The following is an 18,228-nucleotide window of genomic DNA, read 5'->3' as shown; positions in this document are numbered from 1 at the left end:
AAGGGAACCTTTAATTCTTGTAGATGATATGAACGGGTATATTTTAAAAAGAAAGATACAAGAATTTTATACCGTGCAGAAAGAAGTTCCAACATCGAAGAAATTACTGAAGGTTGCGAGAGAAGCAATAATTTCCAAGGTTGGAGAGAAACGCTACGGAAAGTGATTCGAGACGTGGGATTTAGGTTTAAAAATGTAGAAATACAAGATATATTTTGATTGAAAGAATGATATTGTAGCATGGAGGACCAGTTATTTATGATACCGTTTGACGGAAGTTTGGCAACATCCCTATTCGGCAAGGTTCGTGGCCTGCTGTTTAACGTGGTGGGAGGAAAGCGGGTGGAATGGAGTGAGTACAGGAGTTAACTTTTTCAAGAACGACGACAGCGCTGAAGGGACACAGATCCGATGGTCCGACAATATATTATTATAAGTACATTATTTTGTGTTCTGTATGTAATGTTTAGAGACAGTCAAAATTCTTGAATAAAAGGGGCTAAAATTCTTGGTTAAAAAAGATAAACATTCTTGAGTGAAAACGAAAATTTCTTGAGTAAACCCGAAATGTTCACCCTGTTTTATTAAATTATTATATTGCTTAAGATAATTCAGAATTGTAATTATATATTCAAAGTTTTACGTAGACAACAATTCTAAGATAGCCTACTTAACATTATTTAACATTGAAATTTGTACGCAGACAACAGTTCTAAGTTTGTTATCGTAAGGTTTCTTCTCCTGTTTGTTAGCACGCACGAGAACTGTGAAAAAAAAGTTCACAGTCAACATTAGAAACTGGAACCCATAAAGCTTGGAGTGCTCTGTGCACAAAATCACTGTGATCTTCGCGTAACGACAGCAAACCTTCTTGCATTGAAAGTTCAGGACTATTTTTAACTATGTCCTTCACATCTCTGTATGCATGTACTGCTATATCAGATGATAGATTCTTTAAGGTTGACACCTGATCAAAGACAGGTTTCAAATTGCTTTTAGTTGCATCAAACCGTTTACGAACCATTTCAACTCACGCCATCTAGCGCCAGCATTCCAAACCTTGTGCATTTTTCAAACACAACTTCTAAAATTTCCAAATTTGGATAATGTATTTATTAATTGCTGAAAAATCGTGTCTTTTCTCGAATAACGACAGAAAATATGCTAAATTCGCGAGTCATAGGATTTTTGCGATTTTTCGCTAGTGTTTCGCGAGTTGAAGCGTGTAATTATATGATATTTTTTATGTGAACCGTGTTTTAAATTGTGTTTATTTGGTTTTTAGGTTTTTTCACGATTTCGCGAGTCACGAATTTTGACTGTCTCTAGTAATGTTATATTTTTGTTGTTTACGGAAGGAAGATATAATATTGTATATGTTTCTATTTTCGTATGTTGGTGTAATGTACAGACGTGGACAAATTATTAGCAAAATTTAAGATTTTTATTATATATTTTTACAAAATATGATTCTTCAATTTAGACTGCAGTTTACATTTTTGTGTATTTCCAAATTATTAGCAAAATTGAAGATTTGTATTGTATATTTTTCAAAATTTAACTCCTCAATTTGGACTACAATTGATATTTTTGCATATTTACAAATTATTAGCAAAACTGAAGGTTTTTGTTGTATATTTTTACAAAATTCGATTCTTCAATTTGTACTACAGTTGACATTTTGGATATTTCGAAATTATTAGCAAAACTGAAGATTTTTGTTTCATATTTTTACAAAATTTGACTCTTCAATGCAGTTGACAATTTTGCTAATTTACAAATTATTAGCAAAATTGAAGACTTTTATTATATATTTTTACAAAACTTGACTCTTCAATTTAAACTACAGTTGACATTTTTGCATATTTCTGTCTACTGTAATGATGGAAATATCCAAAATTGTCAAATGTAGTCTAAATTGAAAAGTCAAATTTTGTAAACAGAATTATCATAAAAATCGTCCATTTTGTTAATAATTTGTCCACGTCTGTAGTTTGATGTACTTTGTGTTCTTGTGTTGTGCTTCTTTGTTTCTTGTAATTGTGTTTTGTCTTTTTACGATATCTGTTATGTCTAACACGTCATCAAGACAAATATACAAATATAATCTAACAGTTGCAATAACTTCTACAACGGAAAAAACTTTGGAGATTCCTTTAAACACATTACAAGGAACACATGATAACCACAACCAAATCACAAAACACTTCTACCTATGCAGAACACATCACCATCACTAACCACAACTACAGAAATATAGAAACAGACAAGGAAATACTAAAGATTGACCCGAAAATTTAAAAAAATTAACGCACTGGAACTTTACGAAAAGTATAGACATACAACACACGCACAACTCTTCTCAACACTCAAATGAATTTCAGAACACACTCTATTCGACACAATATTACTAATCACAAACACACTCCCACCTATTCCACACACCCCCACCAAGACACCAAGAATAAACCGGAAGCAAGCACTTGACCTTAGTAGGAAATCTGAATATGATGATACATCACGTGAAACTAGTCATTAAAGTAAAATTTATTACCAACATTGTTTCAATAACAAAAATTTGTTTATAACACTTGAACAAAAGTAACTGGGAACCTCTGGTCTACGCAGCCGAACAGAAAAACAATTATAAAAATTATTATAAAATGAAAAATTCACTATTGTAACTGAATACCAAGTTGAAATGACAAGAATTTAATCGTGTTGTCATACCATGATATGTAGAATTGCGATAGGTGAAGAAGATAACTTCTTTTCTGTCCCTTCTTTTTACTGTAGATTGTAGGTTGGATCACTGTTGCTCTCAAGTTAGTAATTAATGTTACGTCAGAGACGAAATGTGCGGATGGTCTTCAGAAGAGCCACGGTCTTCAAGAGCAATGCCTGAATCACAACTCGAGGAATCGTTGCAAGAGAAGAAAGCACAGCGGATTCTTCACATTTTTCGTATAACAAAAATGAAGCAGTACTTAGGTTAAAACGAAACACTTTATCAACATGATGAATGGCCGCGATTTGGGGAATTGGGAAGGCTATTGTTCTACGTATTTCCATTGATAAGTGGAGACTATCTGTTGGCGGAGGTAGAACGCCATTTTATGTGAACCGTGACCTCGCGTTGAATCGTATTAAAGCGTGGGATCTCCTGTTCACACGACACTTGAATACAATACTCGATACGCAAATCAAATCGAACAAAGGAAACGTTTTCAGATAATGCTTCGGCTCGCGAAAGTAATAAAATTAGACTGCTGACTTTTCATGCTCATAGAAAGCCAAGACCAGTTCCTTCACAACTACAACTGGGATTTTTGGTGCTACATCGATGTGCAGAATCTGTGCATATTATTGTAGGGCCCAGTTTCTTCAATGTTAAAATGCACCTAACATACCGTTAATTAACTGTAAGTTAAAAGTATAAATTGCTGTTAAAAATATTGCGTTTCTTCAACTTTACATTTCACATTTTAACATTCTGTTTTTTAACTCTCTGTTAGGACCAGAGATTCTAGAATTTAACCATAACCTAAAACCAAGTATAGGCTCAATTCTGTTTTCTGAAATCTGACAATAATTGCGATTCTCGTTTGTTTCCGTTGTTTGATTCAGAGAGGATAGAAGTCTTTCTATTCTCTCAGGTTTGACTTATGCTTCTTTCTATCGTCTGTATCACAGTAGCATGGAATGGCATATTGCCGTGTTGGTATTGCTGTTGTGAAATGGAAAACACTGGAACAAAAAGAAATCATAAGACTAATTTCTCTTCCTTCGAGAGAAACCTTCTGCTGAAAATAATTTCGCAGTATAAACTAATTATTGAGAATGAATAAATAAACGGATCTATGTTGAAAGGGAAAAGTAAGGTTTGGCAGAAAATAGCCTATACATTTCTATGAACTTCTGTTGTATCAAATCACTAAAATCATCTACTTTGTTTAAGTATTCATGGATATCATTTCCTAAATAATCAAGATATAAAAGTTCAGCATCTAACGCACCAGCCATACTGAATACTTGTATGCTAACAGAGAGTTAAATGATTTAATTGAGTAGTTTTTTTAGTAGGTTATTTTACGACGCTTTATCAACAGCTTAGGTTATTTAGCGTCTGAATGAGATGAAGGTAATAATGCCGGTGAAATGAGTCCGGGGTCCAACACCGAAAGTTACCCAGCATTTGCTCATATTGGGTTGAGGGAAAACCCCGGAAAAAACCTCAACCAGGTAACTTGCCCCGACCGGGAATCGAACCCGGGCCACCTGGTTTCGCGGCTAGACGTGCTAACCGTTACTCCACAGACGTGGACTAAATTGAGTAGTTAAGTTAACATGAGTTTTAACAGCCTGTTAGTACTAACAGTAGTTGAAGAAATGCTTCTACTGTTAAGTTTACAGTTAAAATGGAATAACACACTGTTATAATTTAACAAAGGTTGAAGAAACCGGGCCTAGGTTTTTCAGGGGTTTTCCCTCAACTGATTAACAGCAAAAGCTAGGTAACGTTCGGCGCTGGACCCTGGATTTATTTCGTTGGCATTATCATAATTTCATTAAGACGCTAGATTACCATATTAGTTGATAAAGCATCGTAAAATAAACCAAATCAATTAAAAACATTGATTTTTTTTTTGCATAATCATTTAATTTTTTGGTCATATAGAGCAGGGCGTCTTTCAACTTTTTCAATTAATTGTTGAATATTTTCTTCTTGTAACAATGCTAATTTCCATATTCGGCTAGCATAGAGAGAAGAATGTGGAACACGAGAACGACGGTTTAGTTTTAGTCGTATATGTACGCATGCTCACGGACTAAACTGTCGTGTCGTTTACAAGCAGTGTTGCCAACCGTACGATCTGGATCGTACATGTACGGTAATTTGCTATCATGTACGATGCAGCCCACAGATAGTACGCAAAATAGGAAATAGGAAAAAAATCTGTCGAAAAGAGAGAATTTTTTAAAATTTGTTACAATATACGACATTTGGAATTTTATAGGGGCATAAATTGTATTGTGTATTGTAAATTTTATTGTGTATTGGTTATCATTTTATTGTGTATTGTTAATATTGTATATACCACTGCTACCGGGTGCTTGCCCACTTGCAGTGTAAATAAATACATACATACAAATTTCTGCAGTGTTATATTTCACTTATGCATTCAAAGCAGTTTCTGCGTTTAGCACTTCTACACTATAAGTGCTGTAGAGTCCATTGGCGCAACATAGATTTCTATAAACAAAACGTCATACAAGTGCAGCACTTAGACATGGTGCTAGTTTCGGCCCAGGACTTGATAATAAAATTACAAACCACTTTCCAAATTTGAAATATTTTACAACTGAACCTTTTAAAAACGAAATTTATAAAATTATTCATGATATATAATACTAACAAATGAGCGTATTTTTTACCTTTTTATTTCTGTCGACTATATTCATGTTTTTATTGAATATCACTGGCTTCTGTCTGATTGTCAATTTATATTAAATGTGTTTTTTCTGTCTTTTTCTCTTTTTTCTTTTTTTTTTGCTCTTATGTGTTTGAATTAAGTTACTTACTGTATTTAGTAAACTGCATTTGTAAATTTTATGTTATATTATTGGCTAAGACCACACCGTACACGAGCCTGGCTCTTACGGTAGTGGCTAGAAACATTTTTGTTTTATAAATTTAATTTGTACTCAATTTGCTAAACAAACAAATAAACAAACAAACAAAACAAAACAAAACAAACCAAACAAAACAATACAAAAGAAAAGAAATAAATAAATAAATAAATAAATAAATAAATAAATAAATAAATAAATAAATAAATAAATAAATAAATAAATAAATAAATAAATAAATAAATAAATAAATAAATAAATAAATAAATAAATAAATATGTAAATAAATACGTAAATAAATGAGTAAGCAAATAAATAAATGAATTAATGAATAAATAAATGAATAAACGAATAAATGAATAAGTAAATAAGTAAGTAAATAAGTAAATAAATAAGTAAATAAATTAATTAATTAATAATGTCTCCAGGTCTAGGCGACAACTTGAGTTTCATAAACATTATTATAGTGATGCGTTGAGAAATCAAATATTACTTGTGGGTATTGAAAAATGATGCGGACAAAGATTCTTCCTTCGCTTAATTCCAAACTTCTCAGAGGTTTGGACTCTCCAATCCTCTCAATAGTCTTAACATAATTTTATCACTGTTTAACATATTGGTGTATGGAAACTCGAATAAGCCACCTTACGTCTGATTAAATGTATTATTATTATTATTATTATTATTATTATTATTATTATTATTATTATTATTATTATTATTATTCGAGGGTAAGTGACTCAAGAGATTGCGAGGGAAGGATTTCGGAAGAATTCATTGTCAGAAAATTCCATTCAGGCGACGAACTCTAAAGGCCCATTCACAATGAAAATTAAACATAACCGTAACATAAACACAGACGTTTGCGGTCAGGTTACCAAATGGGATCATTCACAATGATTCACAGAAACATTGACATTAACATTACCGTTAGACATTAACATGAAAGTTTGCAAACTCCAAACTTTCATGCTTATGCTTACGTGATTTGCAAACAGAACACAATCGTGGAGCGCTGAAGTATACGACAGAATATGAGGAAATGGCGTCGTCGATATGTTTCCATAGTTACCAAGTATCTTTGCGATTATGTTTATGTTCCCATCGTGAATGATGGTTTGACTTCTTGATTTTACCGTAACGTTTACATTTTTAAGTTAACGCTTACGTTATGTTTAATTTTCATTTCGAATGGGGCAGCGGCTACGTCATCATGTAGACAATCAGTAATGACGTCACACCAAGGTCAAGTCAGAGAACCAAGCAAAGTACCGAATGGAAACAGAGGTGGAGACCTTGAAGTTGGAAGGCAGAAGAGAGGAGAGAAGAATGCTGAATCAACGAAAGAAGAGAGTGGTGAAAGAGGAAGTGAAATAAGTGCGGAGATTAGAAGGGAAAGCAGTGAAAGTGTAAAGTGTGTTAGGAGTGTGAAATGAGAATGCAGTAGTGAAGACAAAACAGTCTATAATCTGGGGAATTTGTGTATCAGTAGGTTGAAATAATAGCAAGTTTATATAATGGAAAATTAAATTGAGCTGATACACTTTTTCAATGTTATAGAATTGGTTTGATTAAAACCTACGATGCATATATCGATCGTCCAGTTCAAAAGTGCGACTTAACTAAAAAATTGCCATTTTTTTAGTTACTTATACTACTGAGCTCTTTCCGATTCAATATTGAGATAAGTCATATTTACAACCAAAAAGAAAAAAAAAATGAAATAAACTGCTTTAGAAGTAATTATAACTATGGACTTTACTAATTCATTATTAGTACATTTCGAAATGTATTAATAATCAACTGGAAGATTGTGATATACTCGTCGTGAATACTGACTCGTTTCTAATTGTCGTGGTTATGAACCAGAAATGTGTTCCTTTCTAGGTGATTTATTTGAAACTTTCAACTGAATATATCTCAAAACTCGTTTTTTTGAGTTGTCGCACTCTTGAACTAGGAGATCGATATTTATGTAGTATATAATCCATATAATTATATCCAAACTCAATCACGTTACGTAATTTTGTATTTATACTTATTTGTATTTGTATAATTGTAATTATTTTTTATCATCGATTAAAAAATCTAAATATTCAGCTATAGGTCTAAAAAGGAACCAGCCATATTTCTTCACTCGTTTTCAAGATCTAAAGAAAAATGTGATATGGGGTACAAAATGGACCTCACCTAGCTTACCGAGAGTTAATTCATTCATAGTTGTCAGCCCAAGAGTAGGTTTTTCACTGCAAATCCAGCATTCTCTAATCTTTCCTATTTTCTGTCTTCCTCTTAGTCTCCGTCTATGATCCATATCCATGTTTTTTTCAGTCTTTCTTGGTAAAGATAAGTGCGGTAGCTTCCCGTTTCTTTCCGCACACCACTCTCTCTTTCGCATCTTGAAAGATTCCAGGGGCCCCAATGCGGAGATGAGGAGAGTGGATTTGACTAAAATTAGACCCTCCGGACTTCGCACCAAAATTCACCGCAAATATCAGTTCTATCAGTGTTTCTGACTCGATCAGAGACCGAGAAATCCCAATTAGTCTCTTCTCGCCCCCCCGCTCCGATAAGACACGGTATCTAAAACATACAAAGTTTCTAAACGCATTCACATTCAATAAAAATAGAAAGTAGTTGATTAACTAGCGGACTTACTCGTGTTAATTATGTAAGTCTGTGCGGCTTACAGCTGTTTCGGTGCTTCATCATACCATCCTCAGAGCCTACTAGATCTCGGCGTCATCTCGAACTTCTCTGCCTGTTGTGTGGGTGCGTTCGATTGTTGAAAAGTGGAGTCAAATAGTGTGTGTGTACTGAAATTGATCTGTGTGTTGAGAATTTGATCGGGGTGTGTTTTAGTGTGTTTGTATATTTCGTTTTGTTCTAGTGTGTTGAGTTTTTGGTTCTTGGGTTGTATGTGTAGGATTTCCATGTCCGCATTTATGTTATTGTATGTATGGTTAGCATTGGTTATGTGATCGGCGTATGTAGATGTATTGTGTCCTCTGGTTATTGCTTTGATGTGTTCTTTGTAGCGTGTTTGGAATGATCTACATGTCTGTCCAATGTACTCAACATATCCATGAGCCAACAACACTACAATGAAGAAGTGAACACAATCAAATACATGGCACAAGAAAACGGTTACAATCCAAACATAATAGACAACATCATAAGAAAGACAAAACAAAAACTTAACAAACACAAAAGCACGCAAAACACATCTTAAACACAAGAAATACATCACAATAACATATGAAAACAAAAGCACACATATGATCGCATCTTCAGTCAGAAAGCAGAAATATAACATAGCATACAGAACAGAAAACACACTACAAAGACGTCTCAACACACAAAAAACACAAACAAATTAATACGACCACAGAGGTGTATACAAACTCACATGTAATAGTTGCGACAAGTTCTGCATTGGACAGACAGGCAGATCATTCCAAACACGCTACAAAGAACACATCAAAGCAATAACCAGAGGACACAATAAATCTACATACGCCGATCACATAACCAATGCTAACCATACATACAATAACATAAATGCGGACATGGAAATCCTACACATACAACCCAAGAACCAAAAACTCAACACACTAGAACAATACGAAATATACAAACACACTAAAACACACCCCGATCAAATTCTCAACACACAGATCAATTTCAGTATACACACACACTATTTGACTCCACTTTTCAACACTTTTCAACAATCGAACGCACCCACACAACAGGCAGAGAAGTTCGAGATGACGCCGAGATCTAGTGGGCTCTGAGGATGGTGTGATGAAGCACCGAAACAGCTGTAAGCCGCACAAACTTACATAATTAACACGAGTAAGTCCGCTAGTTAATCAATTACTTATATTCAAATGTTAAAAGTAGTATACGCAAGATTCAAAATGAAAAACAGAAATTTGCATCAACTTCCGCTGTGTAGCCAGCAGGCCGTGGAAACAATGACTTCGCCGAACATTTAATATCTGTTACGAGTAGTGATGGGAAAAATTTGAATTTCATATTCTAAATATAAACTGTTCCTGCTAGCGAAATGGGGACAAGCATATTCACGATTCGCCATGTGTAGAACGCAATTCAATGGGATTATTTTAGAAACCGCTTAGGTCACGAAATACAAAGTTTTGGGGGAATACAAAGACAGTTTAAAAGGCATGAGTTAAGAATTGCAATATTTGAAATGGGAAATGTTGGTAAAAACATAATGAATATTTCTGTATGCAAAATTATATATATATATATATATATATATATATATATATATATATATATATATATATATATTCTGTTCAAAACATACAGAGGCGAGCCTGCCTGGAGAGAAATAAAAAATAGGTTGCAACCGCCAAATTACTCTTCAAGAAACGACCACTCTTATAAATTGAGGGAAAGAAGATAGAGGACGGACACTGGAAAGTTTTCTTTTCTCAATCGTACTATCAGGGATTGGAATGCTTTACCTGCAGACTTAGTAAGGGCTTTACCAACAACCAAAAACGTATTTAAAAATAGGCTTAAGGACTTTACTAATAGACGATAATTATACACAGTATGTAAAGGATATAAATTATATTTTGTTATTGAAGTGTTGTATCAGTGAAGAATTATGTTGTATCAGTGAAGTGTGTTGTGTCAGTGAAACGTGTTCCTGTCAGGGAAGCTTTATAGTTTATAGTGGCAGTGCAAAGTATTTGAACAGTGAAATGTTTTTGAAGTGTTAGTCAAATCAGGATAGAATCAGTGAAATGTGTCGTAGTTCCAGTGCAGTGAGTGAGTTGACAGCGAAATGAGTGTAATGTTGAAAGGTACTTGTGCAGATATGAACATATCATACTCGTGGGTTTTAGTTCGAACTTAGATTTAATATACAAATTAGATTTATTTTAAATGTTATTTTAAGTGATAGTGCTTCATTTAATTTAGGATATTCCCTGTTATTATTATTATTATTATTATTATTATTATTATTATTATTATTATTATTATAAATTATTGTTAGTATTAATTATTAGTATCATTATTAATTGTATTTTTAATTAACAAGTTTATTATTGTCGTTATTGAGTGTAATTAGTTACCACTGCCACCGGGTATATACCCATTGCAGTGTGAATACATACATACATACATACATACATACATACATACATACATACATACATACATACATACATACATACATACATACATACAAATAGAATATGACTCAATATTCACATCTGAAAATATTTGACTTATGGGGTTTCTCAAAATCCGGTAAATATTTAAGAAAATAATCTCTTTATTTCATGAAATAATTGAAAATTTGGTTCAAAAATAATATATTTTTTATTTTAGTAGGTTATTTAGCGTCTGAATGAGATGAAGATAATAATGCCGGTGGAATGAGTCCGAGGTTCAGCACCGAAAGTTACCCAGCATTTGCTCATATTGAGTTGAGGGAAAACCCAGGAAAAAACCTCAACCAGGTAACTTGCCCCATCCGGGAATCGAACCCGGGGCACCTGGTTTCGCGGCCAGGCGCGCTAACCATTATTCCACAGGAGTGGACTAAAAAATAATACGAATTTGATTCTCAAAACCAATATTTAGAAACTGACCATAATTTTTGCTTCATGTGAACAAATTTTATTCTAACCCAGGGATGTCAAAGCGCCTGCTCATGCTACAACCAATACAAATCCAACAAGGTTCACTTTTCAGCAAGATGAAGTACAATCATCGCTCATGAAACGAAATGTTGTGCGGGTTCTTGGGAGCACGCAGTGCAGGCGCTTTGACATCCCTGCTCTAACATGTATGAAATGTCAGAAAGGACATAAATAATAAAGTTCTGCATGAAATAATCTAATACAATAATACATTACACAAAAGACAACAACATTATTCTAACAAATCAAAAATTCAAACACAATATCTATATATATATATATGTAATTTGAACTGGTAATGGAAATTACGGGAAAACGGCTGAACGGATTTTAATGAGTGACCCCTCATTTTCATGCCTGGCATCCAAAGTTTTTCGGAAAAATAGTAGTTTTCAGTGAAATGTCAATTTTCCTACATAATTTTCCTATTTTCCAAAATCCATCTCTTGTCAGTTTTGAGAACTAATTTTATAGAATCACGGCCGACATGATTGAATTTCAGAACAAAACACGCACTACAATAAACAATAGGTTATTACACGAAGGCCATGACCTGCAGGTTACCGACATATTTAGAGCTCAATTCAATTTGTTATTAAAAACTGATTCTGCAGTGTATAATTTTCTGAGTACAGCTGTGTATTGGATATTCAAATTTACGAAACCTGAGGTGGTTTGATGACATTATTACCATTAGAAATTAAATATTATTATAGTTAATATTATGATGCGTCTATTTTTCATTAATTGTACATAATATTGATGCTATATTGATGACATGAAAGTGAAACGTTTTGAGGTTATGTAAGTAAATGTAGAGAATATCTTAATTTAGATCTTCATTTCTATTACTGAGTGGTTACTATATATAACTACAAAACTTAAGTAAGATAATAATATTGTTATTAAAAATCAAATATTTTTATACTTATTAACCCAGTGGGGTTGGGTCTTTTTCATATACTTAATGGCGGTGTAGTGCAGATATTGATATGTGTCATTGTCTTCAGTATTGGCTCGACAGAGCGCAAAAATTACAGCTCCTAAGGAAAGATAAAAAGGTATTACTTACTGATAAAATAAGAGCCCTAGAAAATTTTGTAGTCTCCAGATCATTTCAGCACGATCTCTTAGTAGGATAAAATGATTTTACGCTCTACATTTCAAGTTCTACATGCAGCAGCTATACGAAAATGCTATTGTTCGAAAGCTTAGCAAACCTGACTTTTTTAACTTTTGCCTACAATCCACAATGATCTGAAATAGCTACTGCTATCGTCCTGACATTGATACTTGCGTTTTCGCGTTGAAACCCAAAAACTGAAGTTGGATAGGTTCAAGAGAAAGTATTTGGCCTAAAAACATCCATTCAGAGGGAGTATGTTTCATTATTATGGAAGCAAATAACTATCAAAAAGACAAGTATTCTTCATTGAAAATAAATCTAAAAAATTTTTATTTGAACGTCTAACGAACTTAGTTTGCAGCGTTTGCTGCACAAGCCACTAGTAGCCTATATAATTAATTTACCAAACACAACAGCTTAGGCTATAGTTTAGTTGATTCTGTGTCAGCCTTGTCACAGGCCTTCTCCACGAAACCTAATTTTGAAGCGCACGTGTCATAACAGAAATACCGTTTGACATGTAGTACAGTGAAACTTCCCAATAGCGGACACCGCCGGGGAAAAATTAAATGTCCGTTATTGAGAAGTGTCCGCTATTTAGAAAATCGTTAGTATGTATACAGTACATTAAAATTTCTCATACATATTCAACACTATATTTTACAGTATAGTACAGTAGACGGTGTTTGAGAATAAGGTGCTTAGGAAAATATTTGGGGCTAAGCGGGATGAAGTTACAGGAGAATGGAGAAAGTTACACAATGCAGAACTGCACGCATTGTATTCTTCACCTGACATAATTAGGAACATTAAATCCAGACGTTTGAGATGGGCAGGGCATGTAGCACGTATGGGCGAATCCAGAAATGCATGGGGGACCGGAGGGAAAAAGACCTTTGGGGAGGCCGAGACGTAGATGGGAGGATAACATTAAAATGGATTTGAGGGAGGTGGGATATGATGATAGAGACTGGATTAATCTTGCACAGGATAGGGACCGATGGCGGGCTTATGTGAGGGCGGCAATGAACCTTCGGGTTCCTTAAAAGCCATTTGTAAGTAAGTACAGTAGACAGTGATATTGTTTACAGTATTCATCCAGAGAGAAATCGTACCAGTAAATGTTTTGTAAATGAAATAAACATCAGTCACTGTACCACTTCACCTTACACAAAGAAATCTAGAATTGCATTTTCAGTGTAGGCCTATGATTTTAAAATAACATTCTTGTTTTTCAAAATTTCACTAATCTGAGTTTTTCCCACATTAAACTTTGTGGCCAGCTCACGAACACTTAACTTGTCCTTCTCACTATGCTTTACAATATCCACTTTCTGTTTCAGTGACAAACGTTTACGTTTTTGTGACATTTTTAATGTGACTGTACTTCCGAACACTCAACTTGACAAACTAAGAAAGTACGGACTGCTCAAGTACAGTATCACAACTAACAACTGTGCTGCTTACCTTCTATGAAGTACAATAACGTTCAAATGCACGATAATGATTGTTGCAAAGAATTCCGTTAGAATTCCGTTATTATTCCGTTTAATTTACAACCGTCTTTTTTTTTTTCACGCTGCCGCGTCCGTTATTGAGAATGTCCGCTATTTAGACGAACTTTATCATAAGGGCCAATGTTATTTTGCAGGGGAATTTTTAAATGTCCGCTATTGAGAGGAGTCCGCTATTGGGAAGTGTCCGTTAAGGGAAGTTTCACTGTATTTTTATACAAAATTGTATATGTATCCCTATAGAACAGGTATTGGCAATAAAATCTATTTTGTTAAAATAAAACTTATGGGGTTTCTCAAAAACCGATTAAATTGACGCCAGAAAAGTTCATGTTTCATTAAATTTTGTAACTTTTCATATAGGCCTACCATAAAAAGTCTTCATATTTTGCACGATTTTCCTCCTCCTTTAATATTTCTGTAACTACTAACGAATAGGGATTTCCAAACATTAGGAGACAATAGAGACGTTTGCCAGGAAGCACTTGAAAAACCCAAGTCGTCCATTTCAACATACTGTAATGGTGGGATTCCCAAGGACAAATGAACTCTCCAAATTTCCCCTTACAGTCATTGAGCTCGTAGCGCCAATGAATTCAAGAAACAAAAACGAAATAAGTGATTCATATTCCACCTTTGCTCATTTTTTCAAATCCAATGAGAATATTTTCAGTGTTGCCATGTCTAATTATACAGGGTTATTCACAAACAAAAAAAAATGTAACTAAATTAATGGGCCTAGTTATGCGAAAAAGATTGCCACGACTGCACAAATCAGTTCTTAATATTTTTGAAATCCTACTGAGGAATCCATAAGAGCTATCATACAGTATAGATTGAGGGAGGTGTGAAAAATTTCATGCAGCTAGCTCAAAATTTGTGGAAGGAGGTAGATTTAGAATATGAGCAAAAAAAAAAAAAAACTAAAAACCGATAGGAATGGAGTTAAAAAGCAGAGGCTGAAGGGAATTTAAAGCGTGAGCACTTTCAAAAATTATTGCCAAAGCAAGTGTTCTAAGGGGTGCAAGTCTCTGGAATTTTGCGAGGAGCACTTCTAAACATCGAGCTATTTTTTAAGAGTGAAAATAAACAAAATATCAATTTTTCGAGAAAATGTCGTTGTTTTACTTAAGGTATACATCGACTTTAGAAATGTAAGATTTCTTCAAAATTATGGTAAATAATGATTTTGTCTCATCTGAAAACTCATTTCTTCTAATTTAAAAAAAAAAAATATATATAACTTGTACCCATTATCACAATAATTTCATAATTATTTGGGCATTTATAATATAAACACACTTTACTTTCTATGCCTTACGCCATCTTCAGTGTCTATTTTCTCCTATTTCATATTTTCCGACATTTATTCCTTCCGACGAACAAAACCAGACTTCCATTTGGTCAAAAGATTTCATTGAGGTACCAAATTAAAGCTTAAACATGTGGCTATGTTGTAAACCAAAATTATTATTTTCAATAGATTGTGATTATTTTATCCCCCCCCCCCCAAATATATATATTTACCATGACCATAACGAAAAACATCCCTTTACTAAATACTTTTGCGTTTGTAAAGTAGGCTTTTATTCAACATTACTTTATTTCACTAGTGAGATAAAGACTTTACCTCACAGTTTGAACTTTATCTCACAGTTCATTAGTATTTTCCTAGTAACCCGGCACACACGTTTACTTTTCCATTCAACTGTTACTCAAGAAGTTAATATATTAGTTACTAGATGTCACTACCTCTACTTCTTACATACACTCAATCTACTTCTCTTTTCTCTATCTGCTACGTCGTAATCTGTGCATTGCATTCATAATAATATGGATTTCTTTTTAAATCTATACTAATAATAAATCTGTAGACGAAATTTTTCTGGTAATTTTCGATTTTCCAAAAATAATTGGTCCTAACATATATAATTAACCACCCTGAAACCGAAAATCTCTTTTTTGAAATTTTTGCTTGTATGTCTGTCTGTCTGTATGTTTGTTACCTTTTCAAGCAATAATGGCTGAACCGATTTCGATGAAAATTGGAATATGAATTAAGTTCGTTGTAACTTAGATTTTAGGCTATATGGCATTCAAAATACGCCATTTAAAAGGGGGGTTATAAGGGGGCCTGAATTAAATGAATCGAAATATCTCGCTTATTATTGATTTTTGTAAAAAATATTACATAACAAAACTTTCTTTAAAAATCATTTCCGATAAGTTTTACTCTTTGAAAAATTTTGATAGGATTGATATTTAATGAGTTAAATGAGTTTTAAAATTAAAATAACTGCCATCTAAGGCGGTGTAATGAAATAAAGAACAAATGACTTCGTCTATAAGGGGCCTTGGTCAACAACAATCGAAAGCTATGAATCATAGCCTACAGAGAATGTTTCTGTGTTTGTATGAAGTAATATCTGAAGCTAAATTAACCGATTTGTGTAATTAATTATTATGTCACCATTGGAAAGTGTAGTTTCTCTTTATGAACATGATGCTATAATGTTATTACAGTAACTTCTGAGTGAATTGAGGACAGGTAAGATTAAAATAGCTTCTTATGCACAAACAACTTGATAGGCTATTCTGTATATTCGTTTCCTGTATTTCTTAAAATAATGTTTATCTCAGAGAATTAACGAACAACGAGAGTGTATTGATTTAGTATGCAATAATAATGTGTTAGCTAGCATTGCATTATTTTATAATCCAAATTTTAACTATGCTCAATTGAATCGTGTTAAAATACATAAAATACATATGCATTAAATGCAATGCAAAAAAATTGGGTAATGAGCCAAGCAGATTATGTTGCGCTGTTGTAAAATAAAATTTGTTCCTCCTGAGATTCAAGAACCCCCATAACAAATTAAAAACTTACTTATCGGAGTACATCCGTTATCAACACACTTTTTACATAATATAATATAATATAATATAATATAATATAATATAATATAATATAATATAATATAATATAATATAATATAATATAATATAATATAATATAATATAATATAATATAATATAATATTAGTTATTTCAAGGGTTCAGAACCATAGTGGGCCAAGCGCCATTTACTGAATACGTAGAAAACAAGGGTTAAAATTAAGTTATTACCATAATTCAATGGAAACATATAGCAAGTAAAATAAAGTATACACATTAAATCTAAATGATATGTCAATCTTCATTAAACTATGGTTGCATGTAATAAAAATTAAGAAACATGTTAAAGGAATTGTCATTGCACCAAATGGTTGCTCTCTGAGCCAAAATGATCGCATTTTAAATATTTAAATACAATTTAAACTAAGTAACATGTTAAACGATTTATCCTTCTATCAAACACGAATGTTCCCTGGGTCAAATGTCCTATTTTAATTATGTAATTACTTTATATTTATTTCTAACGGGTGCAGCGGAGCGCACGGGTACGGCTAGTTTATAATAAAATTTTGCTTTTGGGAAGCGAGGAGACTTGAACCTGCGAAGTTGCGTTTATAGGATTTTATAATTTTATAACTTTATAATTATAATAACACGCGTTAGTCAACTGAGCTAAACAGACACGATGATTAGTTACGTTTTAATATTCCTCTTAAGTTTACAGGAGTAAAATGTGAAATAATTTTAATCATATTAGTCCCGTGAACACTTCTAAATAATCCCTGAAACTTCAAAAAGACGAAAATACACGTTTAAAATGAAAAAATAGGTATTAAAATTATATAATTAACTAGCCGTACCCGTGCGCTCCGCTGCACCCGTTAGAAATAAATATAAAGTAATTACATAATTAAAATAGGACATTTGATCCAGTGAAGATTCGTGTTTGATAGAAGGATAAATCGTTTAATATGTTACTTAATTTAAATTGTATTTAAATAATTAAAATGCGATCATTTTGGTCCAGAGAGCACTCATTTGGTGCAACGACAATTCGTTTAACATGTTTCTTAATTTTTATTACATGCAACCATAGTTTAATGAAGATTGACATATCATTTAGATTTAATGTGTATACTTTATTTTACTTGTTATATGTTTCCATTGAATTATGATAATAACTTAATTTTAACCCTTGTTTTCTACGTATTCAGTAAATGGCGCTTGGGCCACTATGGTTCTGAACCCTTCAAATAACCTAAATAACTTAAATAAATTATATTATATTATATTATATTATATTATATTATATTATATTATATTATATTATATTATATTATATTATATTATATTATATAAAAAGTGTGTT

The 18,228-nt window shown here is 32.9% G+C and overlaps 1 protein-coding gene across 5 annotated transcripts in view; it reads right to left on the bottom strand.

Moving 5' to 3' along the window:
• The window catches only part of LOC138711203 (acyl-CoA synthetase short-chain family member 3, mitochondrial), a 330,810-nt gene that overhangs the window by 106,456 nt on the left and 206,126 nt on the right, over nucleotides 1–18,228 (bottom strand). The window contains exon 1 of one of the 5 annotated variants that reach the window (XM_069842586.1): nucleotides 2,731–3,021. The exons of 3 other annotated variants lie outside the window; for them this stretch is intronic. In XM_069842586.1, the coding sequence (XP_069698687.1) occupies nucleotides 2,731–2,733 (3 nt within the window). In that variant the 5' untranslated portion in view covers nucleotides 2,734–3,021. Of the gene's footprint in view, nucleotides 1–2,213; nucleotides 2,341–2,730; nucleotides 3,022–18,228 lie in introns of those variants that run through there. One more of the 5 variants, XM_069842588.1, reaches the window with a different exon arrangement.

The sequence above is a fragment of the Periplaneta americana genome, chromosome 12, assembly GCF_040183065.1.
Source record: "Periplaneta americana isolate PAMFEO1 chromosome 12, P.americana_PAMFEO1_priV1, whole genome shotgun sequence".
Lineage (NCBI taxonomy): Eukaryota > Metazoa > Arthropoda > Insecta > Blattodea > Blattidae > Periplaneta > Periplaneta americana.
This window is presented reverse-complemented; position numbering and strand designations above follow the sequence as displayed.